This window comes from Hippichthys cyanospilos, chromosome 19 (assembly GCF_059441005.1).
Source record: "Hippichthys cyanospilos isolate Australia breed blue-spotted pipefish chromosome 19, RoL_Hcya_1.0, whole genome shotgun sequence".
NCBI classification, from domain to species: domain Eukaryota; kingdom Metazoa; phylum Chordata; class Actinopteri; order Syngnathiformes; family Syngnathidae; genus Hippichthys; species Hippichthys cyanospilos.
In genome coordinates this window covers 5,097,661-5,123,197 of record NC_142387.1, presented here as the reverse complement: position 1 = coordinate 5,123,197, position 25,537 = coordinate 5,097,661, and the positions used below count along the sequence as shown (strand labels likewise).

The 25,537-nt window shown below is 39.7% G+C and overlaps 2 protein-coding genes across 4 annotated transcripts in view; one reads left to right on the top strand and one right to left on the bottom strand.

The window, feature by feature from the left end:
* Positions 1-766: 766 nt before the first annotated feature.
* On the bottom strand, positions 767-10,823 carry pcyt1ba (phosphate cytidylyltransferase 1B, choline a). 3 transcript variants are annotated; one of them, XM_088402321.1, is made up of 8 exons: positions 10,762-10,823; positions 8,690-8,789; positions 6,734-6,850; positions 6,505-6,656; positions 6,350-6,428; positions 6,130-6,272; positions 4,582-4,770; positions 767-4,438 (listed from the first exon to the last, which is right to left on the bottom strand). In XM_088402321.1, the coding sequence occupies exons 2-8, from the start codon at positions 8,787-8,789 to the stop codon at positions 4,214-4,216; spliced, it is 1,005 nt and encodes a 334-aa protein (XP_088258447.1). In that variant the 5' UTR covers positions 10,762-10,823; the 3' UTR covers positions 767-4,213. The 3 variants fall into 3 exon arrangements, with proteins under 3 accessions (XP_088258447.1, XP_088258445.1, XP_088258446.1); XM_088402319.1 differs by lacking the exon at positions 10,762-10,823 and adding an exon at positions 9,901-10,063; XM_088402320.1 differs by lacking the exon at positions 10,762-10,823 and adding an exon at positions 9,901-10,063 and having other exon boundaries at positions 6,734-6,847.
* Positions 10,824-12,496: 1,673 nt separating this feature from the next.
* The window catches only part of pola1 (polymerase (DNA directed), alpha 1), a 62,112-nt gene continuing 49,071 nt past the window's right edge, over positions 12,497-25,537 (top strand). The window contains exons 1-26 of the mRNA XM_088402491.1: positions 12,497-12,646; positions 13,248-13,375; positions 13,507-13,603; positions 13,664-13,741; positions 13,832-13,947; positions 16,390-16,452; positions 16,568-16,669; positions 16,757-16,889; positions 16,957-17,116; positions 17,701-17,867; positions 17,951-18,063; positions 18,173-18,286; positions 18,360-18,434; positions 18,535-18,673; positions 18,803-18,957; positions 19,057-19,141; positions 19,227-19,288; positions 19,789-19,878; positions 20,386-20,502; positions 20,577-20,752; positions 20,924-21,053; positions 21,133-21,252; positions 21,390-21,480; positions 21,562-21,686; positions 21,772-21,921; positions 21,997-22,119. Coding sequence (XP_088258617.1) covers positions 12,607-12,646; positions 13,248-13,375; positions 13,507-13,603; positions 13,664-13,741; positions 13,832-13,947; positions 16,390-16,452; positions 16,568-16,669; positions 16,757-16,889; positions 16,957-17,116; positions 17,701-17,867; positions 17,951-18,063; positions 18,173-18,286; positions 18,360-18,434; positions 18,535-18,673; positions 18,803-18,957; positions 19,057-19,141; positions 19,227-19,288; positions 19,789-19,878; positions 20,386-20,502; positions 20,577-20,752; positions 20,924-21,053; positions 21,133-21,252; positions 21,390-21,480; positions 21,562-21,686; positions 21,772-21,921; positions 21,997-22,119 — 2,949 coding nt within the window. The 5' untranslated portion in view covers positions 12,497-12,606. The remainder of the gene's footprint in view (positions 12,647-13,247; positions 13,376-13,506; positions 13,604-13,663; positions 13,742-13,831; positions 13,948-16,389; positions 16,453-16,567; positions 16,670-16,756; positions 16,890-16,956; positions 17,117-17,700; positions 17,868-17,950; positions 18,064-18,172; positions 18,287-18,359; positions 18,435-18,534; positions 18,674-18,802; positions 18,958-19,056; positions 19,142-19,226; positions 19,289-19,788; positions 19,879-20,385; positions 20,503-20,576; positions 20,753-20,923; positions 21,054-21,132; positions 21,253-21,389; positions 21,481-21,561; positions 21,687-21,771; positions 21,922-21,996; positions 22,120-25,537) is intronic.

Below are 25,537 nucleotides of genomic sequence, written 5' to 3'. Positions count from 1 at the left end.
GGGAATGGACTTTCTACTGGTGGATACTGAGTATCCAGCCTCCTAACATTGCATCGAGTTGGTCACTTTAGTTGCACATAATGTGGGTTTTTTTTTAATTTTTTTTTTTATTATTATTAGGAGTGGATATGAGAGACAAAGTACCAGCAAACTGGTTTTATCTGCTGCAGCTAAGAGCAAACACACATCTGTAAACATGTTTTTACCTTTGTTGTACCGTTCAGCTTCTCCTTTCCCATAATATTTTTACTCAGAAAAAAAAGTCAAGTCTTAATCTGGCAGTGGCAGCACCCAAAAAGTAAATACTGCATCTACTTAACCAAACAGTACAAAATTGCACTTTACTAAAATTACACTGAAATTATACGTTTATTTTTGTCATAAATGAGACTGTAATCAAATGTGAAGACTTTTTAATGCAAACTTTTGGGAATTTCCGATATAAAAGAATTTTGACAGCGCTAAAAAAACAAATGAAGATTTTGTGATATGCAGGCCCTTTTAAGCCTTAGTTCTAATTGTTGTTTATTGTATCTGTTCCTTATAGATTTAAAATGAAATCCAGTGTGTATATAACTATGAGTAATATATTTGTTGCATATGTATGCAGTCAGTGTGGGAGTGATGGCTCTCATTTTCCATCTCACAGCTTAAAATGATGTATTTATATGCATGAACTGTGATGGTGGACTTATATAGACAAACATGCGATCACAAACCAAAAAGCCAGCCGGAAAAGCAAGAAGAGCAAAGTTATGATTCTGTATAAGGTTAACTCATCTTTTATTAAATATGGCAATAAAAAAAAAAACCATGTGTAAGTTGTTGTTTTTTTGCGACACAAAACATGTTGAATTTTTATTTACATACAAAGCTTATTTGAAGCTTATAATAATAAAAAAAAGTGAACATACAGTCCCAAAGCATATATTGGATCGCACTGGTTGCTTGTTTTAAATATTGATCCATAAATCAATGTCATACGACATTTTGATTAAGTATTTGTGTAATATTGTGGCAGGTGAGTTTAAATTGAAAGGAGTTACCTTTTTGGGTTAAGGTGCAAGTCTATCTCTGAAGAATTATATTGCCAGCAATAAAACATATCTGTTAGACATAAAACACAATCAAGCTAAATGATAAATTTGACCACAATTTATCTATTCTGCATTCTTGAAAATCAAACTTTCAGTCTTTTGTTCCTTGCTGATTTTTTTTGCGGATTCAGTGAACATTTCAGTGAACCAGCACAATATTGCTTTTATTATTAGTTAATTGCTGTTATTATTAGTTAATTGCGGTCCGCTTAATGCATATCAAAGGTTAGACATCGTTTTACTGCAGAGGAGGATAGATTTGTGAAATGAAAAGAACAATTGAAATGTACCGATTGTACGCACGAGTTGCGCAATTTCCTCTCACCCTCGTCTTCTCCTTCATAGTTCCTGTTTATATTGCATTGCACTTTCAGTCTAACTTTTAATCCACTTTCAAAGTCAATGCCTCATTGGTTTTTCTGTAGCAAAGTGCAGTACCATATTTATTATTTTATTACGTGTTATCATGTAAAACACATTCTTTATTGGAGCGTTCTAAGGGATTAGCAAAAATTGATTATTTCTAAAGACAACCAGCAATGAAAACACATTTTGTGGGCACAAAAAGGACAACAGTTCATTTGGGTGGAGCTGGAAAAGCAACCAATTATGCTTTGTCACAGGTGGTGTGGACATGAACGTTTATGAAAAATGGGTGATGTCTCCAGTCTAAAACAGTTAGGTAAAAAAGATTGTGTCAAATTTGACCCTAATATGGGGCTACTCCTTTTTTGACCCAGAATTATTTTTTTCTTTAACCCAACAATTTTTAGAGTGCACTTTTGTTTATGTCACATTTTTGCTATTTTTTTTAGTTGAAGCCTTGTTAAGTTTTGTTGATACTTTTTTGAGGGAGAGGAGGGCACCCAGTAACAAAACCATGTGATGGATGCGATTTTGAATGACTTTAGGTCACCTCGCACCCCAAATCAGCAATCGTTTGGATAACATTTAACTACTGAATCCACTTGAATCAGAGTACTCTTGTCAAATAACACATCATAGACCAACAGATGAAAAATCCAATTTGATCATAATGGTAAATAGGCACTTTCACTATGCTATATGTTGTCTAAAGTGCGTTATCAAAGTTGTCATAGTCACTGTTTGGAAACATTCGTAGTGCTTTAAGCAAAAAATTTAAACCCATCCAAGTCGTGTACTATGCACAAGCTGGTTTAGCGCTAAACTACCAAAGAACTAATCTGCGATCCAGCGACCAATTTTGCAAACACCCGTAGTGTCACCCTAAGTAATGAAGTGGTGATCAAGACGTTGACACCTGGACTTTCATTGAACTGATTGCTTCTGGCCTAACAAATTTGGTCAAAAATACAAACGGACACCGCTTGAATCCGAATCTAGTTGAACAAAGTTGAAAAGATGCCATTTTCAAGCTAAAAAGATATCTTTTTATAGTTGTGATTTGTGTTGAGTTGTGGTTTGAAAACTAAAAAGGAAAAAAAAAAATTCCAAGTTGTTGAAGATTCGCCCCCATATGTTTATATAGCATTAAAGTCTTGGTAACAGGATTGGATATTACCATTTGTCCCGAAGGATTCAAGTCCTAATCTGTGTCTAAAATAAGTCGTCGTAACCACTGGACTAGCCAGCTGCATGTAACACCTGCAGGGTGAAGGATTCTAGCAAACGAGGCATATATGAAGAGTGAGCCTTTGAGCTCAAAATTATCCTCATTAATATCAGTATTACAATATTGCATTCCTGGTAGAAAAGAGAATGGCTAAACACCATTCACGTTTTAACGACTATTTCTAATATAGCAAATATTTTTTACCACATTGGATGGGCTAATTACATCCCTGTTTCGAAAGACTATTATTGGACTAAATTTGGACCACATTGGATAGGCTGAACACAACACAGATTAATAACTATTTTTGGACAAAATTTGAACCTCATTTTCCCGGCTAAACACAACCCAATTATCAACGGCTATTTCTGGACTGAATCAAGGCCATATTGGATGGTCTATAACACAATCCAGTTTTTAACGACTATTTCTGGACTAAATTTAAGAGTTTAATCCCTGAATGTCCTGGGATTTTTCTCTAACCTGGCCTTTATTATCACCCAATTTGGGCTGACCAGCTCAAAACATCGTCAAATTACAAGGCTGTTTGGTTTCAAAGAATTTTCATTTTGTGAGGAGAAAAAAAAAAAAAAACATTAACAGCTATTCAGTGCTTCAGATTTCGCAGACGGGAATTTGCAAATACAATGTTATGTGTTGCAGGAAATAAAACGTTTCCCTGCAGCCAAATAAATGCTTTCCTGCAACATTTACTTCTTGGATCGAAACATTTTGTCCACTACAAGTCCCACGATGCATAGCAAGAACTTTGCATTATGGGAGTCAGGCTAAGTCACTCAATGAAGTCATTGAAAGTTGACTGTGAGTGCCCCCTGGAGGATTGGGGTCTCAAAACAAACATTCCTATCGAGTTGCCGTTGAAAGGATTAATGCAAAAATTGGGGTAAATGCATGATAAAACATCAGGTTTTCAATGTGTCTGAAATTGACAATCTTTCTAATGGAAGTAAATGAGCCTGACATGGGCTAAATTTGACATCTGCAGGGTGTCCCTTTCGACCTCATCCTTCCGACTCAATGTGCTACGATGCAATTGTGTCGAAAGTAAAATTCCGATATGCCGTTTCCAATGGATAATCGTGATTCAATTCCAGTCGGCACTGATTCGTCCCACACTCTCGTTCACATGAAGGATGCCCTGAATGTCAAACAAAAACAAATAAAGAGATGGGACAAAAACAAAGAAGTGACTTAACACAGCTGTGGGGGGATTTGTAACGGTGATTCTTTTCTATTCCAGACTTGATCAATTTTTTTTTTGGAACCAAATCAGACCAGGATCATCGCCTTCCACCTTGCAATGTCTTCTCAACCCAGCAACACAGACCTCCCATGCAAAGAAATCCCAAGTTCCGGTATGCTTTTGTTACTTCCCTTGAGGTAAAGTGTTTTTGGTAACCGTCCAGTGTTTGCGTGGGAATCGAAGGTGGGCACACGTGTGACAAGTTCTCAGGCAGTGTTCTGTGAATCACGTGCGTATGTGGGAGCGTCCGCGGCCTGTCTATTTCTCGTCCTCGTCGCCTTCGCTCATGCTGCTGATTGAGGCCGACGCTCCTTTGGGAGATGTTGGCGGCGAGGGCCGCGCATTGTGCCAGCGGGCGGGCGGAGACGGTGGCGACGGAGAGCGCAGGGGAGACAGTTCACGTGGAGGACTGTTGCAGGGAGACTCTCTGGGTGACAGCGCGTAGGAGAGCATTCGCCCACTACGCTCCTGAAACACCTGTTTCTGCTCAAGTGCAGAGAGGGAAAGGAGGTCAAAGGTCACGCTGTCCAACAGTAGTTCTTAAACATCATAAAACTGTATGGTATTCTGACATTAATTTCTGAAATTGATAGAAACCCCCCCCCCAAAATGTTTTTGATTCTTACCCAAGTACCATCAGGTCCAAATAGTTCCAGGAAGTTGCCGATAAACTCTCTAGATTTTTCTTCCCACTTCTGAATGAGGTCGTGACTTTTCTCCTCTACACGGTAGACGAAATGCTTACTCTTCTCCTCAACGTTACGGACCTTCTCTTTCATCCGGTCCACTTGGTTCTGCAGACGGTACTTTTTTTCCTGCAGAAATCATATCGCCCAGATAAATATGCTGATCTCTTGTAATGCAGTGGTCCCCAACCACTGATCCGTGGATCAGCAGGTACTGTGCCTCATGGGTTGCACCCGAAATAATGTTTTGGAACTGATTTAGTTTATCCTTTGACAGTTCATTCATTTGCGCTTTGTTTGGCTTGATCTTAGTTTTTTGGCGCTGCCTCTGGCCACTGATGATATGACATTTTGTAGTGAGGAAGGACGTGTGGTTTCAATTGAGAGCAGTCACATGTTGTTCTGTCTCTCTGTGAAATCTGGCCCACGAGTGTCTGTAAGCTGTACATTTTTTTAAGAATGTTGTAATTTATGATAATATACCCCAAATTACTTTCCAACAACTTGTGACTGTGGATAGAAGTGCTAGCTAGTGTTAGTTCTGATCTTTAACATGTTATATAGTGCTGCTTTGTAAGTATTTAGCATGTTTGTGCCAGGTATTTCCCTTTGGTATAAGCTAGCATATGCAAAGGTTTTGCTTTGACAAGAACTCATTTGAATCTAATTAACACTTAACACTGTATTGAAATGAATAGCATTTGAAATTCAGTTTACTCAAACAACGCCCGCAATAAAAAACTCAAAACGTTGACCGGTCCGTGGCAATGAAAAGGTCTGCATGCATATATTCCTCTTATTTTGACGTGGGAAAAAAATGACAGAAGCTCAGTCTGCAAGTAAAGGGATTAAAGGCACATGTGTTTGAGCCTCACGAAGGCTGCCAATACTAGGCCTCAATACTTAGATTTTGTCCCGTCTGGGAATAGTTGCTGGTACACTGTTGCAGTTTGACACATTGGTGTGAATCATTCTGCATCAGAAAAAAAGGTCTTGGTTCTAAATGTTTTGTCACTAGGTTAATGAATACTAAACCTATTTAGCCATTGTCAGCAGTAAACATATATTTTGCCTGTACTTTAATATAGGGATCAAGTAATTTAAAAACTAAAATATTTTTCAGCTAGCGAACGTCTCATGACCAGGCCCAGAAACCCAAGTGAGCTATAATTGCTCATTACTCAGGCTTTAATCACATAGGGCATCATTTTCAGGTAGACAGCAAATGACAAAATATGCTTTAACAATTGTACATGATTATCATGTAATTTAGTTATTAAATAAACTATGGACAAAAAAATGGCTGAAAATGGCTAAGTAACACGAACAGTACTATGGCAGGGAACTTACAAAAAAAAAAAAAACAGCTTTTCACACAAAGGAGAAATGTCGAGTCTTCGTCTAATCTAAAAATATCTTCATGCAAATTCCTCTAAGAAAAGGGTAAGACCCAAAGTCCCAACTAACACACCAATGGGATGATCTTACATTGATGTAGCTGACATTGAGCTCCTTGGCCGTGTAGCCACGCTGGAGGTTGCGACGGGCGTAGACGTCGTAGTCCCGGACAATCCTGGTGATAATGTCCGACGTGGAGATTCCTTCGGTGCGTTGAGTAGGGACAAACATTCCTGGATTACACGCATTAAACATTAAAGAATGTTTGCATTTCTTTTGGGTTTTTTTTGCATAACACAAGCACACTAACCTGCTTCCTTGATGTGTTTGTAGACATCCTCGCTCCCTGCTGAGGAGTACGGAATATCGTCATGAGCCACAAAATCGATCTGAGAAGCAATCAGATGACATACTATTTCAAGGAAGGAGCCTCATAGATTTGAACATGCCATCCATTGCACGCACCTTGTGTTGCTCCAAAAATTTAGGCGTAAGCGTCCAGGGAGCATCCCTGAGCACCTCGTCGACGTAGCGGCAATGTCTGAGCGCTTCGTATCGTTCCGTCTCCGTCATGACAGTGAAGCCCTTGTACTTATGGGTCAGCTCATCGCTGCACACTGTCGCACACAGGACAAGTCAAATTTGAGGCAGAATGTTGGCGACTTTAGGAGCGGCTTCTGCGGTTGTCTCCCACCTCCTACGATGAGGTAGGTGTTGGGGAAAAGGTTCTTGGCTTGCATGAGAGCTCGAGCATGGCCAGAGTGAAAAAGGTCAAAGATGCCATCAGCGTAGACTCTCACTGGACGGTCTACTGAAACAGCACATTTAAAACATTAACTTTCTATAATAACTAGGCCTGGGCGATAATATCCATATATTGCCATACGAAGTGACGCAATACGCGTATTGCAATACGACGTTCAGTTTCCAAAATATCACGTAACGGTTATGAAACACCTTATTTTCATAATATTTAGTTTTTAATTCGCTCCGGAGTGGCTTTTGTGTCATGATTTTTGTCATATGAATCACGTTTTACGTGTAAATCATTCCAAGTGTTTCAAAAACACCACATTAAATGTTACAATAGTGTTGCGTGTATGGTGTGACTGGAGAGCGATAGATTGGTCGAGCGAGTGAGTGAGAGAGAGAGACAGAGTGTGGAGGAGGCGCGTGCGGGGCGGAAGAGACATTTTCGCGCGATGGGAAAGACTAGACTGTAGAGTGCTATGTTCTGTTTTTAAATGTAATAGAAGTGCCAGCTAATGTGGACCCTGCCTCCCCGCTGCCCGTTTTGGCGGCTGCGGGCTCCAATTCCAATTCCCTGGAAGAGGGCCAGACAACATTACCTTTTGAGTGAGCTCATGTACCAAAGCAACACCTCCTCCTGCTCCTTCCCATGTTCAAGTCGTCCACAGTAAGCTCTTGTATGTGTTCCCAAGAAGTGCAATAATATCCAAGCAGCCATTTTAACGAGCAGTAGATCCCATGTTGCGTTCAATTCAAGTTTTGTTTTCGTTTTATTTCATTTGTATTCTTTTATATGCGCAGTCATTTCATAATATGAAGGGGAAAAACAAGCAACCGTATCTCAAGGTTTCACAGTGTCTGATAAATTACAATAGATTTCTCCTTGGTTTTGTATTTTTTTCACCACAGACGTCACAGAGCACTGTCACCAGTTTCCTGTGCTGGAACTTGTGGCAAAACCCTACATGTGAATTCCTGCCACAAGAGTGCCATCTGAAAGAGTATTCCCAACTGCTGGGGACATAATGAAAAAATCTGAACATGCTTTTTCATTTAAAAAAATCATTTTTAATATGTGCTTAGAGATGTCAATAATGTGTGGCTTCTGAGAATGAATACATAGAATTTGTCTATTTTAATCATTTATTTCAGGTTTTTTTCAGTCATTTTAAGATATTATATGCTGCATTTTTTTTTATTTAACAAACATTGCCCAGTATATCAAAATTCAAGAGTTTTATTGTCATATGTATAATATTATTATATCACACAATACAATTCTTATTCTGTTCACTTCCTGAACAGCAGACAACATTCCATAATCGAACAAATAAATAAATAGCAATAGAAAAACAGCAATAAATACAAATAAAACAACAGAAACAATGTTGCAAATAATGTAGTGCAAAATATCATGTAGTGCAAAGTATTAGTGCAAAATATTATTTATGCATGCAGTAAGAGGCAGATTAGTGCGTGAGAGATTTGTTGGGAATCGCAATACGGATCGCAATACACCTTTGCTGTACCACAATATATCGCAATACAGTACACTTTTAGGACACAATGCTAGCCCTAAATTAATAACCAAATGAATTGCTAACTATTTTTGATAACTGATTAAAAACCTAAAATTGACTGACTGACGGACGGACAGATATACAGTACAAGTAGGGATTGATTGCAAGATAAAAATATTTAAAGATGTATAAATACATCTTTGGAATTGAAAGACTTAAGAATATTAAACTAATTAAATGAACTTAACTTCAGAGTAATGCTGTAAAGTCTGTGTATATACTGTATAATTGACAGTAGTTAAGTGGTGTCTCTATTCAGGATGACATTGCAGCCGAGTGCCAAGGTCATCCTGCCAGTCTTGTCAAGCAAGTGGGCTTACCAGGGGTGCCTCTGCGGGCCTGAGCGATGGTGAGCTTTTCATGAGGGGCGCGGCAATCGCAGCTGGTCTCTCTGGCAAAGATTGCAGGCTCGGTCAGCATCTGAAAAACATAACAAGAGATGGGTCATTACAGTAATGCCCTAGACGTCTGCTCCATAGTAAAACATTGGCTCTAGATGCAGGAAGGCTCCAGAAGACAACAGGAGTTCAGAACATGCAGACGCTTCTTGTTCTTTTAAAAAGACGTTTTTAGAAAAAAGATGGTTCATTTTCTCCGTTGCTAATCATCAGAACTTTTTCACTTGGCCATCTTTTATTCCAGGGTGACATCTGTCTTTTGCTCTTTGTCAGGTGGGACGCTGAGAGCATTAACAGTATTAATACTAGATGGATGAGTTCACTGTTGCAGAATGCTTCATGTGGGTTGAAAAAATATTATCTTTACACAATATATATATATATATATATACACACACACACACACACATACTTTTTGTTTTGTACACTTGCGGGTAACCTGTAACACCACAACATTTATGTACAGTATAAGAATAAAATACATGGAATACTGTACAAATAAAAAAAACAACATGTTAGGAGAATACCGAATAAGAATCACACATCCGAAAGGAAAAAAATTATATCCTTTTTTCAAAATTGCTCATCTCTAATCATAACATTTCAATTTGTGTGTTCAAGAGGGAGGCACAGGGATAATGTTTACGCTGCAGGAACACCCACAGTACCCATGATTCCTTGAGTGAAGCGCAATTGGGGGGGAAGAGGGAGGTAGCTAACAAACATCCAACACAGGACAGATGGTAAAGCTTAAGACCAACGGTCCATAAGCACAAGGTCAGGACCAGCGATTGAATGTGAGGCACATCCTGTCAATAATGAAGAATATCTGTCATAAGAAGGATTAAAGACAAGGGAAGACATGCAGTGGAGAAGGACACTAGAGGAAGGATTGCACAATGAAAACAGAGGCGACATCGACATTGGTCAGGGAGCTTGGTGCAACTCTTTGTCCTCACTGCAGTAATACCTTCTTTGGCTCATCGTCCTACCCACTCACACTGTTCAGCATCTCCCACAATATGATACGGACATCTCTTTCATAAACAGACTAGCATCCTTTTGTCCGCCTTTACCTCAACCCCCAAAGACTGTGCATAATACACACACACATAAATACAAAGACACCCTACCGTCCGAGGATGGGGACAAGTGTGTTCAAGCTCTTCCATTATTGCCAAAGACTCATGTAGGATGTAGCCGTGGTCGCGCCGCTATGTGACTCAGCATCAATGAGATGATGTCTCTCTCCTCACCACTATGTGCTTCTTTCTTCTTGCACTGCTTCCACTCTCACATCCCTCCTCCCATCACCAAGTCTCTCTGGTGTTCTATGTATATGCCCTCCCTTCCTCCGCCTCTCATCCATTCTCAGCTCATGGCTGCACAGAGGAACTGCTTGCAAAGAGGACCCACTCTGCAAACGTGTCCGTCCACGGCAAATTTACAACAAAAGTAACAAAGCCGATCAATACCAGTCGGTTACAATTTCTGTCAAATGTCTGAGGGTAAACGATACATTTTAAAAAAAGTCAGTCTGATAGACCCTATGTTTGCATTTGGGGCAATGCAAATTGTTGTTTCGTGTGAGTGGATCTTGGATGGTTCGCTGATCATCGGCAGAGATCGCTCGCCCAATCACTGCGTCGAAAATAGTCAAGGAAGACCGAACTCATTGGAAACGCTTCGGGATCAACACATTCGTTATCTTACTTATCAAACAGGCGGTAGGCGTTTTAAAATAAACATAATTCAAAATAATCCAAAATAAAGACCTGGATAAGCAATTGACCTTTTTTTTACATTTCTACATTTTTTCCTGATGAATACTGGCTTGAAATACAATTTTAGATTTACTCTTTTAAAAATAAGTTGTTCTTCATAAGTACCCAAAATAAATAGATTCCAACTGCGTTTATAAAGTAAATGTTGTAATACAAGAGATATTTATTTCCTTTGGGTTGCTATTGTTGTTTCGATAAGGACAACTTTACCTTCGAGGGTCTTCTGCGCCGAGGACGTGTTCAGATGCGTCGCTCTTTCGCCATTGCGTCTTCCGTGTCATTCGACTACTTTTGTTTTGATTATAGAACCTCCCATCTGTGCTACGCATCATAGGCATACAAAATGCTGGGATGACGACCAGCCATGTGTGCAGACTTCATGGCAGTTTGGGACCATATGCCACATAAACAAGTGTGTCTGCGTTGATTAACTAAATAACCTACATCAAGATACAAAAAAAAAAAAAAAACGCAATAAAGTTCATTTTATTTCACGTCAGGTGGCCAAACCTAGTGGAGTATCTTAAAAAAAATCACAGTGGGGCTTTGGGGATGTGGAACAAACGGCCTTTTGTGTTTTTCATGTATCTGGGGCCCCAATCTGGGTCACAAATCTATTGTAACCCCCTAGATTCCGCCTCATTACCATGGAAAAGAGTTTAGTTTGGGTGCACACACTGTAAATGGGCAATGAACTTAACTGTATTATTAAACATTTCTTTATTATTTGATACCATGAAATCACTAAAAGCAAATTACTACGGATGAAATTATTTGTCTTTTTTTTCCTCAGGAACCCCTTATCTTCTTAAGAGGAAAATGATGCAGTCTTATGCATGTTTTATGTTATACTTATTGCCACCGTCAATTGTGTAAACTGTAAAGAAGTGTAAACAAAATCAAGAATTGCGCTTATTGTAATTCACCAAAACGCCATAAAAGGCTAACAAATTGATGTTGCGATAGTTGTAACCCTTTAGTAATGTATATTTGATCACATCGGTAGAGCGACACACGTAGGCAGTCGACCCAACAAAACTCACATTCTTAATTCTGTGCAAAAAAAAAAAAACTTCACTCGACACTTTTGAAACGCTTCTGCAGTACTGCACATCATATGTCTGTATTATACTCCCCTCATGTGGCCACTTTAAGAAGGAGTGCAAAGTCAAATTTCAGTACTGTATAGTACATGAAAGCACAAATCATGATGCAGAAACTTTTAAAATTTGTTATTGCTGTATATTTTATACAGTCGACAGCACCACAGTACATAAATATAAAGCTCCTGCCAATGTGCGACGTGTGGGTAATTATTCTGGAGTAAAAGTATGCTATTGTATTTCCAAACAAAATATAAGAAATTTGTTTCTTTCTCAAATTCGATGGAAAACAAAAGAAAATGTCTGTCTGGTACAATACAAAAATAGTTTATGGATACGATATCGACTGACAATCCATCATTGACAATCAGTTCAGCACCTCTTGCAACTCGGCACACGTTCATCGATTTGGAAAATAATGAAGGACTTCATTATTATATTTATTCCTGTATACAATTCTCTACAATTCTTCATTTTGAAACGGGGAAATGTTTTATTTTGTTATTTTCCAAGCCAAAGAAGTGTTTTTTTTTTTTTTTCCAATGTGTTAATCGTCCTAGCTAAGTCTCCACAAACGCAAATACGGGAAAAAAATGACCTTTCAAACACTTTAATAGTGATAGTCTATCGTAAGCCTATATCAATTTCATCAGTGGCTCACTGAACAGAAAGGCACAAATTACAATCACTGGTTGTACTTAGTAAAGACTAATGGAAAAAGAATAAATATGCTTGAGCAGCTAGACCTTTCGTATAACACCCCCGCCATGTGGACAGTCAATGCAACAGCGTGTCACCCCCCCCCCCCCCCCCCCCCCATTGGCTGTTTGTGATGTCATTTCCGGCAAATGACTTTCCCCGGGAAAAGATTTGGCGCGGACGTTCATGTTGTTAGATCGGATTCTAGTTCCTAGTTCAAGCTGTGAGCGAGGGCCCAACCTGCACTAACGTCATGTCTCCCGTCTCAAACCCCGACAAAGACCAGGACGGAGGTGGGCTTATTTTAGTCCTTGTTTTTGTAGTTGTATTAGCGCGGCTGAAATGAGACGGTAATTTCCCTGTCAAGCATGCTACTGTATCTGTGTATGCTAACCTAACGCTCCAGCTTTTAAGAAGACAGACAATAATTCAAGCTGTGATAATAATACACTTATCCCCAATCTTTAATTCTAATAAATAACAATAGCTTTTTCAGGATATGTGTTTGGCAATGGCGTTTAAAAGACGTGTGTTATCTTTGTTGTCACTTTTCCCTCACAAACTTTTTATTAAGTATGCACATAAATTTGGCCTCGAATGGTCGTATTCAGCCCGAGTGTACACAAACCCCGGACCACTTTTTCATAAAAATGACATTTTAAAATATGTTTTTGAATGTGTGTTTTAATCCCTCCTCTTTCCCTCCCGTGGTTGCTGTGAAAGCGCTATATAAATAATACTGTATGCATTGTACTGTGTTTTGAGTCAATTTGGTAAGTCAGTAGTAGACATACCACATCAGTATTAATGATATCGTTATGGTATGTCTTAAACTGACAAGAACATTATGAATGTGTTAAACCCCTTTTGTAAGTCTATGTGTTTGTTTGCCAGACGATGTAGGCGATACCTGTGGTCTGGCCAAATCTCGCTCCAGACGGGAGAAGAGGGAGAAGGTAGGGAGAAAGTCTGCTCTGGAACAACTTAAAAAGGCCAAGCGAGGGGAGAAGATCAAATATGAGGTTAGTCGTGCATAATGTGCAAGTGTTGACATGAGCCAAGTCAGTCAACTCCAAAGTAATATGCCTCTTAAGATCATAAATAGATGTATATTTGCAGCCAACTCATAGTTTGAGTATTTATTTATTTGTAGGTGGAGGAGTTCAGCAGCGTGTATGAGGAGGTGGATGAGGCACAGTACTCCAAGATAGTCCGGGACAGACAAGAGGATGACTGGATTGTTGATGATGGTGAGTGGTAAATATTGTAATGATTGAACTTTGTTCTCATTTTTTTCCCTCCACTTTCAGATGGAGTAGGTTACGTGGAGGACGGCAGAGAGATCTTTGATGATGATTTGGATGATGACGTGGTGGAAAACAATCAAGGTTATTAGTGTCATTACCGGCATGCACCATATTCAGTCTTTTTCTTTACCTTTTAGTGTATATAACCCTTAGTATTATTTGCTTTGGCAGGTAATTCAAGTGCCAAAGGAGCCGCTGCTAAGAAACAAATGAAAAAAGCAACCGTGGCAAAGCCCAACAGCATTAAGAACCTCTTCATGAACAGTAATGTCAAGAAGCCAGCAGAGGTGCATTATTATTTTTTGTCTGACGTGTAAATTTATATTGGTGATTCAAAATTACATAAAAGCAAACACGCGTATATTTTTTCAGGTCACCATTTATAGTAAGCTCACTGAATGTCACAAATGAAGCCACAATTGCAGTTAACAATTGTCTAAATAAATATTTAAGCCAAATTAACAAACCACTTAAAATACATCACCCCAGAGATGTTTTTTTGCTCTTGCTCGGAAATTTAAATGCTTTAAATGTCTTCTGGTGAAGCCAAAACAGTAAATCCTAAGACTAATTTATTGTACCTTGGAAAATGTTGTAGAATCAATCAATCAATCAATCAAATTTTATTTATATAGCCCTAAATCACCGAAGTCTCAAAGGGCTTCACAGAATGAAAAGAGGTCGTACAGAGACATCTTTTCAGTATAGGGTACACAACAGCATCCCCTGTCAAAGCTCCCAGAAGGGGAAGGATAAACTCAAAAACCCCAAATTAGGGGAAAATCAGAAACCTCCAGAAGGGACCACAGGTGGGAGGAGCCCCCTTCCAGGCCCACAGGTTGAAGTGGATGCTGCATGTACCAGACACAGAAACAACATATATTACAGAAAACATAATGTGCTATATAGTGCAGTGATGTCTTGACAGCAGGCAAGGCCATTGGGCAGGAACCATCCCACATTCCAGCCAGGTGGACTGCAGACGGCCGAACTCCTAACCCATGATGGTCGACCAACGCAGGACCCAATGGAGGCGGTCAAGTCAACCATCACCATCTAGCTAGCCCCCTCCCCCAGCCGGAAGAGGGGGGCAGGAAAAAAGAAAAAGGAAGAAGGCTACAGACAGGCTAAATTAACTAAATGCTTTTGAATATAAATGTGTTTTTAGTCGGGATTTAAAGATTTCTACCGAGGTGGCTGCGCGAACTTCCATAGGTAGGGCATTCCATAGTACTGGCGCGCGAATGGAAAATGCCATTGATCCCGCAGACTTCTTTTTAGCCCGTGGGGTCGATAGCAAACCGGCATTTTGCGATCGAAGTTGTCGGGGCGGAACATAAGGTGATACTAAGTCGACGAGATAGGAAGGAGCTAAACCGTGTAGAATTAAAGTAATTAACAGCACCTTAAAATCACATCTCACGTGTATTGGAAGCCAATGCAGGTCAGCTAGAATCGGAGTAATATGATCAAACTTTCTCGTCCTTGTCGGTAGTCTCGCTGCTGCATTCTGTACACACTGCAGGCTTTTAATGTAGGACATGGGAAGTCCAGAAAACAAAATGTTGTAATAGTCTAGGCGCGACGTAACAAATGCATGAATTAATGTTTCTGCATCGCTAAGAGAAAGAATAGGGCGAATTTTAGCTATATTGCGGAGGTGAAAAAACGCCGTTCTTGTCATGTTATTAATATGTGTTCGAAAGGAGAGAGTGGAGTCAAATATCACGCCGAGATTTTTTGCAGAACTACTTTGGGAAATAATACAGTTTTCTAGGTTCAGCGTGGTATTCTTAAGCAAGTGCTGATGATGAGCGGGGCCAATAACTAACATCTCAGTTTTATTAGGGTTGAGAAGCAGAAAATTGGAAGACATCCATTGTTTAATCTCGGCAAGGCAAGCCTCCAGTTTACTGCACTTGCACGGATCCGTTATTTCTAGGGGCATATAGAGTTGGGTATCATCAGCATAGCAATGAAAACTAATAGCATGTTTGCGTATAATATCGCCGAGAGGAATCATGTAGATGTTGAACAGTAAGGGACCAAGTACTGACCCCTGCGGGACACCACATGAGACGGAGAAAGACTCAGAGATCGCATCACCATAAGAAACACTATGCGTCCTTCTCAGGATGTAAGATCTGAACCAAGAAAGTGCTGATCCCGAGATACCAACACATGATCGAAGACGTTCTATAAGAATATGATGATCAATAGTGTCAAATGCGGCACTAAGATCAAGGAGTAATAGTACTGATGAGACGTTGGAATCCAAGGCTAATACAAGATCATTCGTCACTTTTACTAGGGCTGTCTCAGTTGAGTGGTTGGCCCTAAAACCTGACTGAAGGAGTTCAAATCTATTGTTGTCTATCATAAAATCGCTAAGCTGTCGTGCTACAACTTTCTCAAGAATTTTGGCGATAAACGGAAGGTGTGACACTGGCCTATAGTTAGCGAGATCTTCAGGATCTAGGTGAGGTTTCTTAAGTAATGGTTGAATGACAGCCATCTTAAAAGTCTCAGGTACAATGCCAGAGGAGAGTGACAGGTTGATAATATTCAAGACAGATGACCCTAAGACCGGGAATAAATCTTTGACGAGTTTGCCTGGAAGAATGTGTTTTATGCCACTATTGTTCCACATTCTAAACCATAAATATGTCTTCCTTTCACATGTGCCTGCAGCTTGCTTATCCAGTAATCCAAATTGTGTCCTCTTGCAGAAAGATGTGGACTTGTCTAAGGATGATCTGTTAGGAGACATTTTACAGGACCTTCACTCAGAGGTTTGTAGAGACATAAACATGTGCTAATGTCAATAAATGCATTTGACTTCTGTCTTATGTTGCTGGTTGCCCCTCAAATTTTCTCAGCAAATATGGATTTCTCTTTCCCACCTAGAAAAACACCCTCTTGGCTCCTCCACCTGTGGTAACACTGAAGAAAAAGAAATCCCTTGGGTCGCCTATGAATCCATTCTGTATTAAACCACAGATGTCCAGGGTAAATAATTCAGTTTTTCAAATATGTAAACCGTTAGGATTGTATGAAGTGACTGAGCTTGAAACTTTTTTTTTTTTTTTTAATCAGGAGCCAGCTAAGGCCAAAGTCATCCGTCCGCCACCTTCTGACACCCACAAGCCATCACCTACTTTATCCCCCCCCTCGAAAAAGGCTCCAGCGGTCGAGAAAGAGACAGAACCAGTTGAAAAGGAAGGCGAAGGTAATAAAAGTTCTCAGTTTTTACTTGACTTACTTTGACTGACTCTGTTGACCATGTTTTTCTGCAGTTGTTCAAGCTCTGGCATTTGACACCATGGACTTTGATGAGCCGATGGACATCGGACCCGAGGAGCCTCCAGAGCCTGAAGTCAGAGAAGAGGCCCCGTCGGAATGTAAAACCGTGCGTGTGGCTCCAGTCAAAGAGGAACCTCAGGACACCACCTTCCTGTGAGTCCTGCACTGCAAGGAAGCTTTTCAGTGTTATGCCTGCTGGCAGTCACGTCACACTTTTCTCTCAACGTCTTTACTCCAGATTGGCGAATTGTACCATGCAGAATGTTCTAAATGTACTACGCTACCACCCCAATAATGAATTAAATACATTTGCAGAGCTAATTTGCAAACACACGTGACATTTTATTCTTCTGCCAGCTGCACTTAGAAGACAAATGGATGGAGTTGACTACCCAGACATCTGAATCCAAGAACTAATTTGTCTTAGGTTCTCCTGGTCTGTCTATTCATCCAAATTGTGTTCTTCACAAGGTCATTCAAGACCTGTGTTTTTGCGCACAAATCATCCTCAAAACTCCCATCCCTTTCTCAAAAAGATGTGTTTTCGCCTTTGAACTATAAGAGGCAAACTAACATATTACTTTGTACAGAAAATATATCATGGCGCAGATAATTCGAAGGAAGTGAGAAACCTCAAATCCATGCTTTGTTTTATGATGGTCCTAGTGCATATGCTGCTTTTACCCAATGCTGTTGTTAAATGTTTTGAATAACCACTGTTCTGGTTCTGGATGCAGCAAAACAGGAGGTTCGTGGGGGCTGGGTGATGAAGAGGGTGTCAGTGTGGCTCCTGCAGAGGTGCAGGTGGACTCAAGCAAGCTGCCGCTGGTGGAAGGACCGGATGGCGAGCAGGTTTTCAGATTCTATTGGCTGGATGCTTTCGAAGACCTTTACAATCAACCAGGTATCGAAATATATAACCTCCGACATATTGGTTATATATTGTCAAAGCTCAACCTCCTTTTTTTTTTCCTTTCTGTCATGCAGGAGTTGTGTATCTGTTTGGAAAGGTGTGGATTGAGTCAGCCCAGGCTCATACGAGCTGCTGCGTCTCTGTCAAAAACATAGAACGCACCATGTATATCCTGCCACGTGAATATGTATGTTGCAAACTACAACCATAACATTTACCACAGTGTTTTGTTAATATACTTTGCTTGTATTTGGAAGAGAGAAAAAAATACCAGTGCCTGTTTTTTCACCCCACAGAAAGTAAATACCACAACAGGAGAGGTTTCTGATACGCCTGTGGAGATGATGGACATCTATCAAGAGTTCAGTGAACTTTCTGAAAAGTTCAAGATCATGAAGTTCAAGTCCAAGGTATTCCATCATCTGTATCCAGCACAGCTTGTATATTTTTTTGTGTCAAATCTCACACTTGTTTGGTCTTCAGAATGTAGAAAAGAACTATGCCTTTGAAATCCCAGACGTGCCAACGCAAAGTGACTACCTCGAAGTCCGCTATTCAGTAAGTAACTGGTAGCATTTATATCATTCTTATGTTATGGGGGGGGGCATTAGAGTTCTAACATTTTTTGACAAACAATCTTTATTTTTTTTCTTCCAAGGCTGAGTTCCCTACTCTGCCGCCTGACCTTAAGGGGGCAACATTTTCCCATATTTTTGGAACCAACACTTCCAGTTTGGAACATTTCCTCCTCAGTAGGAAGATTAAAGGACCGTGTTGGCTGGACATCAAGACACCACGTAAGAACTGATGACTTTTTTTTTTTTTTAATAAAGTGGTGCACCACTGCATTTCAAATTAAGTTATAGATCAAATATATAGAAAAATCCACATTTCTGTTTGTGTGTGCTCGCATGTGTGTGTGTTAGAGCTTCTCAGTCAGTCAGTCAGTTGGTGCAAAGTCGAGGCTCTTGTCCCGCGGAGTGATCTGGTCACCGTGGTCAAAGATTTGGCACCGCCACCTGTCACTGTCATGTCTATTAGCATCAAGACCATCCAGAACCCCAAGACTCATCACAACGAGGTCAAAGCTGATTTATTTAGGAAGCCATTATATATATATATATATATATTATATTTTCTCATAATAGATGACTGTATGTTTTCTTTTCACATTATTCAGATAGTGTCCCTGGCAGCACTTGTTCACCATAGCTTCCACATGGACAAAGCTCCACCAAAACCGCCTTATCAGACTCATTTTTGTGGTAAATTTTTGTTATGAATTTTTTTCTTTGGCACATACCCTTGCAAATGTAACCCAGGGTTCCTTAAATCTCTTTTGTGTTTCAGTGGTGACTAAACCTTCTGATTGTATCTTCCCATATGACTTTGTGGATGTACTGAAAAAGAAGGTGAGATGGCACAGAAGATTTTATTGACATTCCTGAGGATGGTTTGCGAGAACAAACAGAATGGTCTGACTTGAGATTAGTGCACCCCAATAGCTCATTTCTTTTCCAGTGATATTGCTAAACAAAGAGTACAATGACTCAGGCAGAATAGACACATTTACTGGTCAGTAAGTAATAGGGATGGGTCAGAAGTGCTATAAAATACTGTTCAGAACACGGGGAAAACGTGCTGCCTGTCAATCCTCTCCCTTTTCGCTAAACAGGAAACATTCTGGGAGGCCTTACCCTCCCAAAAGATGCCTTACCCAACGTAAATCATTTGTATGTAGAGCAGCATCTGTCATGTACTGTAATGAGCTTTAGCACAAGAACAGTTCCAAAGAAAGCATGCAACTTAAAGATAAAAAAGTTGCGTTTTGATAAATGGATGTGAATTTAGTTGCATGATGCCATCCCATGATGTGTTTGACCGACATACTGAAGATGCCTTACCCTCTTAGAATGCAAAAGTGGAGATTGCCTCTACTGAAAGAACTCTACTTGGCTTCTTCCTGGCTAAGATGCATAAAATCGATCCTGATGTTCTTGTGGTAAGTTTTTTGTTTGTTTGTTTGTTTGTTTTTAGGTATTTAAACTTGACTGTGATAGTTTTGTGCAAAAAAATCCAAAGGATTCTTTTGACCCACCTCTTTAAATATAACACAAAAGGTTCAGACCCAGTTTGATTTAATTTTGACCCAATTTACACGGTACACTATAAGGTATAAAATAACCCCATAAACGCGAAAGTGTCTTATTTAGCTTTTTTGGTTGTTTATTTACTTATTTAATTCCAAATTCAGATTCCTTGGGTCAGGTGAATGAGCCTAAAAAATGGGGGAGGGTTTCATTTTTTTAGTAACTTCGTAATTCTTTTGACCTGATTTTTGGACCTCAAAGAAATTACTCTAAAAGTTGGGCTGGTCTCTTTTTTTTTTTTTTTTTACTTAATCTGGGTTGTTTTTGCCCCAACCTTTCTAGTGTTTTTCATTATTTACAGCCATGTTATGTTTTATTTCAAACCTGAAACCTTAGACTTTCTGCGCATTCTTTTTAAGGGTCATGACATTTTCGGCTTTGATCTTGAAGTTCTACTGCAGCGAATCAACCACTGCAAAGTTCCGCACTGGTCCAAGATCGGACGCCTCAGGAGGGCCAACATGCCCAAACTAGGGGTCAGGATGACAAACTCAAAGATTACGCAGTGTGCCATATCGTGCTGATGCAACTCATGGCCATTTGCTTGCAGGGCCGCAGCGCCTTTGCAGAGAAGAATGCTACCTGTGGCCGCCTTGTGTGCGACATAGAAATTTCCGCGAAGGAGCTGATTCGTTGCAAGAGTTACCATTTGACTGAGTTGGTTACCCAGGTACTGAAGACGGAGCGAGCCATCATCCCACCGGAGAACATTAGAAATCTTTACAGGTGCCTCTCATCATATTATGACCATATCCAACATTAATGCTTGTTTTTACTGGACATATGTAGTAGTCTTTTGAATTTGGAAACATTTATTTCATTCATAATACCCAGGTTGGGGACTTTTTTTCCAATGATATATGATGCGTTAAAATGATGTGATTGTCCGCTCACCAGTGATTCTCCTCATCTGCTCTACCTATTGGAGCTAACGTGGACGGACGCCAAGCTGATTCTCCAAATCATGTGCGAGCTCAATGTGCTGCCGTTGGCCCTGCAGATCACCAACATTGCGGGCAACATCATGGTAACGCATGATTCTGCTGCGCGGTCACAACGAAAGCTTTCTTATGATGGTTAAGATGAATTGTCTATGTTCCACGCAGTCTCGTACTCTGATGGGTGGGCGGTCCGAAAGAAACGAGTACCTCCTACTTCACGCCTTCCACGATAAAAACTACATTGTTCCCGACAAACCGTCTTTTAAGAAAGTGCAGATGGAGACGGTAACCCCCCAAGACACCTTTCTTTTTCATTCCCCCATTCTATTTCATTTCAGTGAACCGTGTTAACATCCGTAGGAAAAAAAAAAAATGTTTGCATACATGCATAAAACATAAACCTGCTTTTCCATGTGGCACAGCATGAAGGGGAAGAAGAGGTTGATACTGGGAAGGGAAAGCGTAAGAAAAAGGCCGCCTATGCTGGAGGGCTGGTGCTGGATCCTAAAGTTGGTGCGTGTGGTTTGGATCGTTCAGTCTTCTATGTACTATACTTTGTATAATGAATCATTTTAAATGTCATTCGGTCTGCAGGTTTCTATGACAAGTTTGTGCTGTTGCTGGACTTCAACAGCCTGTATCCGTCCATCATACAAGAGTTTAACATCTGCTTCACCACCGTGCAGCGGGAGGCTTCCAACAAGCAAAACAAGAGTCAGGTGTGTGTCGCGTTTAGATTTGTTTTCACTTTTTTGTTATTGAAGCACTTCGGTGTAAAATGACATGTTGTTTCTATGGCAACAGGAGGATGAGCCTGAAGAGATCCCAGAGATTCCAGATTGTGACTTGGAAATGGGAATCTTGCCCAAGGAGATCAGGAAGCTGGTGGAACGACGCAAACATGTTAAACAGCTGATGAAACAGCACAATATCAGTTCGGACCTTTACATGCAGGTAACAAAGGAATCCAAAATCAAACACAATTTCTACGAATGACCAAATGCTTATCAAAGTTTGTGGCTTTCTCAGTATGACATCCGTCAGAAAGCGTTGAAGCTAACGGCTAACAGCATGTATGGCTGCTTGGGATTTAGCTACAGTCGCTTCTATGCAAAACCGCTGGCTGCCCTGATCACACACAAAGGCAGGGAGGTAAGACTTGCTCGCACATGGAAGCCCACACACATATAAATAATTAGTAAGGAAGCCTATTCCTGCCAATAGAAAGAAAATCTCGTCAGGGATCCGTTTTCTCCTATTTTTTTTTATACCATCAGAAGCCTGTTTCTATCAGTTTTATTTATCCCATCTCTTTATATTTTCTTTTTTTGTAGGTGTTTTAAGAAGACCTTGTTTGTGGAAAAAAAAAACGGAGGTGTTTACATGTACTGCCAAATGAATATTGTGTAAACATTAACATTTTAAAGTCAACTTTTACAAAAAGTAAGCAGGAACATGCTTCTGACATTAAAAAAAGGGGCGGGGTGGGGGGGGGGGCAAAGAAAGATTTGTTTTAATTCATTAATTAAATGACAGGAATGCGTTTCCATGGAGTACAAAGAGTCATATGACCGGACACATTTGTCTTTTGTGACTCACAACAATTGACACTGTCAGCTAAAGATTTTCGGTGGCAGCTTTGCTTTGCTGAAATGCAACCTTCTAAATCTGAATAGTATATTTGTAGCAAAAAATACGGTATTTCAGACGTGTTCAGTATTGCATTAGCTAGACAAGTGTTACAGCACACAATACAAGTGCAATATCCAGAAGAGGGCACTGTTGCATCATATTCCTTGAGGCCAATTCCTGTTCTTCCTACTTTTGCCATTTTTCTTTACCTTGTTGCAAATCTGACCACCAATGTAAACATGTGTTTTCTAATTTAACGTGTTGTCTAACGTTCTTGTTATTGCACACACAAATCTCTGTTAAATCTGATGTAATGACTTCGTTGAACACTTCCTAATGGAGCGACATGGGTGTGCACATGCTCAGTAAATAGGTGCGAAGAGATGTGTTCTGCGTGACATAAACAGCTAAATGCAGTATGTAACTGAACACCGCACGCTCTCACACACATACACACACACACACTTGACACATCAGCGGTAACAAGTCACATTCATTCAATGAGCTCTACTAGTGAACATCCTTGGTGAAGGCTCAAGGGAATTCTTCATTAAGATCTTGTTACACACACATTGTTTCCTAATTGAGGGCAGGGGCCACAATCTTATGGGTTCTCCTAACTTTCTCCGTCCTTGTATGCTTTCAGTGCCACTGCAGCATAGTAATAATGCAGAGTTTCTGATTTGCTCGCAAAGATGGAATTTAACCGCCAGTGGGCAGGTAGCAGACATTTACTTTTACAGTGGTAACTCTTGTTACGAAACATTCAGCTTAGGAAACGCCTCGGCTGAAAAATATTGTCTCTAGTAACGAGAAAATTCGAGGGAAGAAAGGCGACATTGTTGGCACATAATATGAGACATGAGACGCCAGTGCTCATGCTAACATAACTGTAATGTAATACGATCTCATAACCCGTCATGACTACCATACTCGTTACTGTTTGTGATGTGTTTTTCAAATGTATTAATATGCCGGTTTGCCCACAAACGAGACAATAGGTTTTTTTGCATTGATGTTTATGGTGGTCTTCCACTTAACATATTTACTCGTTTCATCTACATTTCCCACCAACAATTTACACCATAGAACTAACAAACATAAAATTGACATTAACTCTGATTAACATTGTACATATTCACATTAAAAACAAATACATAACATGCCAATTTGGGCTAGCGCGTCTGAGGTTAGCATTGTTAGCACGTCATTAGCAACTTAGCAATGACATCACGCAAGAAGCACTTCACATGACCCCAAAGTAAACTGAGGTAAACCTATATGCTCGAAATAACCTAAAAATAAATATTATTACTCCTGTGAATTTATAAATGAGTTGTGGATCATTGGAAATGTAAAATAAAAATGTACAAATTAAACCCTCTGCACTCATCACCAACATACCAGCACCGTCCCAAGGCAAACAAGTGAACTGCATTCATATTGTCACTGCTACAATTAGTATGATTAGTTCAAAGGGTTTAGGAGCATTTTTGTATCATTCTTTTCAAGATATATATTATGGTTATTATTTACTAATGTAACTCTAATATGTATTTGTTACCATTTTGATGCATTTTTATAATTTAATATTGTTCATTTAAAGGGTGTAGGAGGATTTGGGCGGCTTGTAACAGCTCTACTTAGAAATAATGGCTCTATTAAAGCGGCTCTGCTTTGAAAAGTTTCATGTTAGGAAATTACTTCTCGAAATAATTAATTTCATAAGTAGAAGTACCACTGTATTGTTTCATTGTTATTGCTGCATTTAGTCAGGAAGCCTTTCTGCTATTTGCTTTTAATTTATATTGTCAATGTGAAATAAGTATTAAACGTGATTTATATGAGATTATTTTTAGGAGGATATGCCTTATATGCTTGTCAAATGTTGTTTTTGTTTATTTTAATACATATGTTTGTTTCAAAATGCTGCAGAGATGGGAAATCCAGGTCCAGAAAGTAGAAAGCCTGCCACAGTTTGGCTTTAGCCACAGGTGCTTCTAATCATACTGCAGTTACATGAGCTTTTTGACTTACCTGTTGAGTGAAAGCACCACTTAGCTCCTCCCATTTTTGTGTATGGCTATCTCGAAAGAACTCTTTTTCTTCTACGTCATCTCTTGCATCTCATGCTCATTCCTCTTCCACGGGTCGTCAAATGATTTGCTATTCATCTTACTCTGGATAGTCTCCTAAACATTCTTAATGCAAATGACGAAGTGTTGAGATCAGAGCGTGCAAGTTTAACCTTCGCTACCCTGTCTCTCCACCTGCTGACATCTGTGCTGCTGCTTTCGCATTTTTGTCTTCAACGGCTTGTTTAACCCCTGGGGGAAATTTTGACCCAACTCAGGCTCATTGATGTTCTTGATGTGTGACATCAAGGGAAAAGCATACTAAAAAACATTAGGAGGCTAAAATATTGCATAGATTGTCGAAACATGAGGACTTTCAATATGCCACAGGGCCGTCCCTTCTAAATGCTTGCAAACGGGAGGTTGAAAGGTACACCCTATAGGTGTCAAATTTAGCCCATGTCGGGCTCATTTACTGACAGTCAAAATTGGAAATATTATCAATTTTGGACATATTTAGAAACTCAGTTATATCATGCATTTCCCCTGATTTTTTGCATTAATCCTTGCAACGGCAACTTGCAAACAGGGCGCGATAGCAATTTTTTGTATTGACACTCCAAAACCACCGTCAACTTACGAATATTTGCAAGCCTTTCAATGACTTTGATGATTGACTTAGCCTGGACTCCCATAGTGCAAAAGTCTTCAAAAGTCATCATACTCTAATTATGCCATATCAAACATACCTATTTCAATTTCATAAATATACAGAGTAGTTACTTTCGCTATTATCACATTTTTACAATTTTTGGACATAAAGGAAGTGTTAAAAAAAAAAAAAACTCAACCTGTACTCGGAA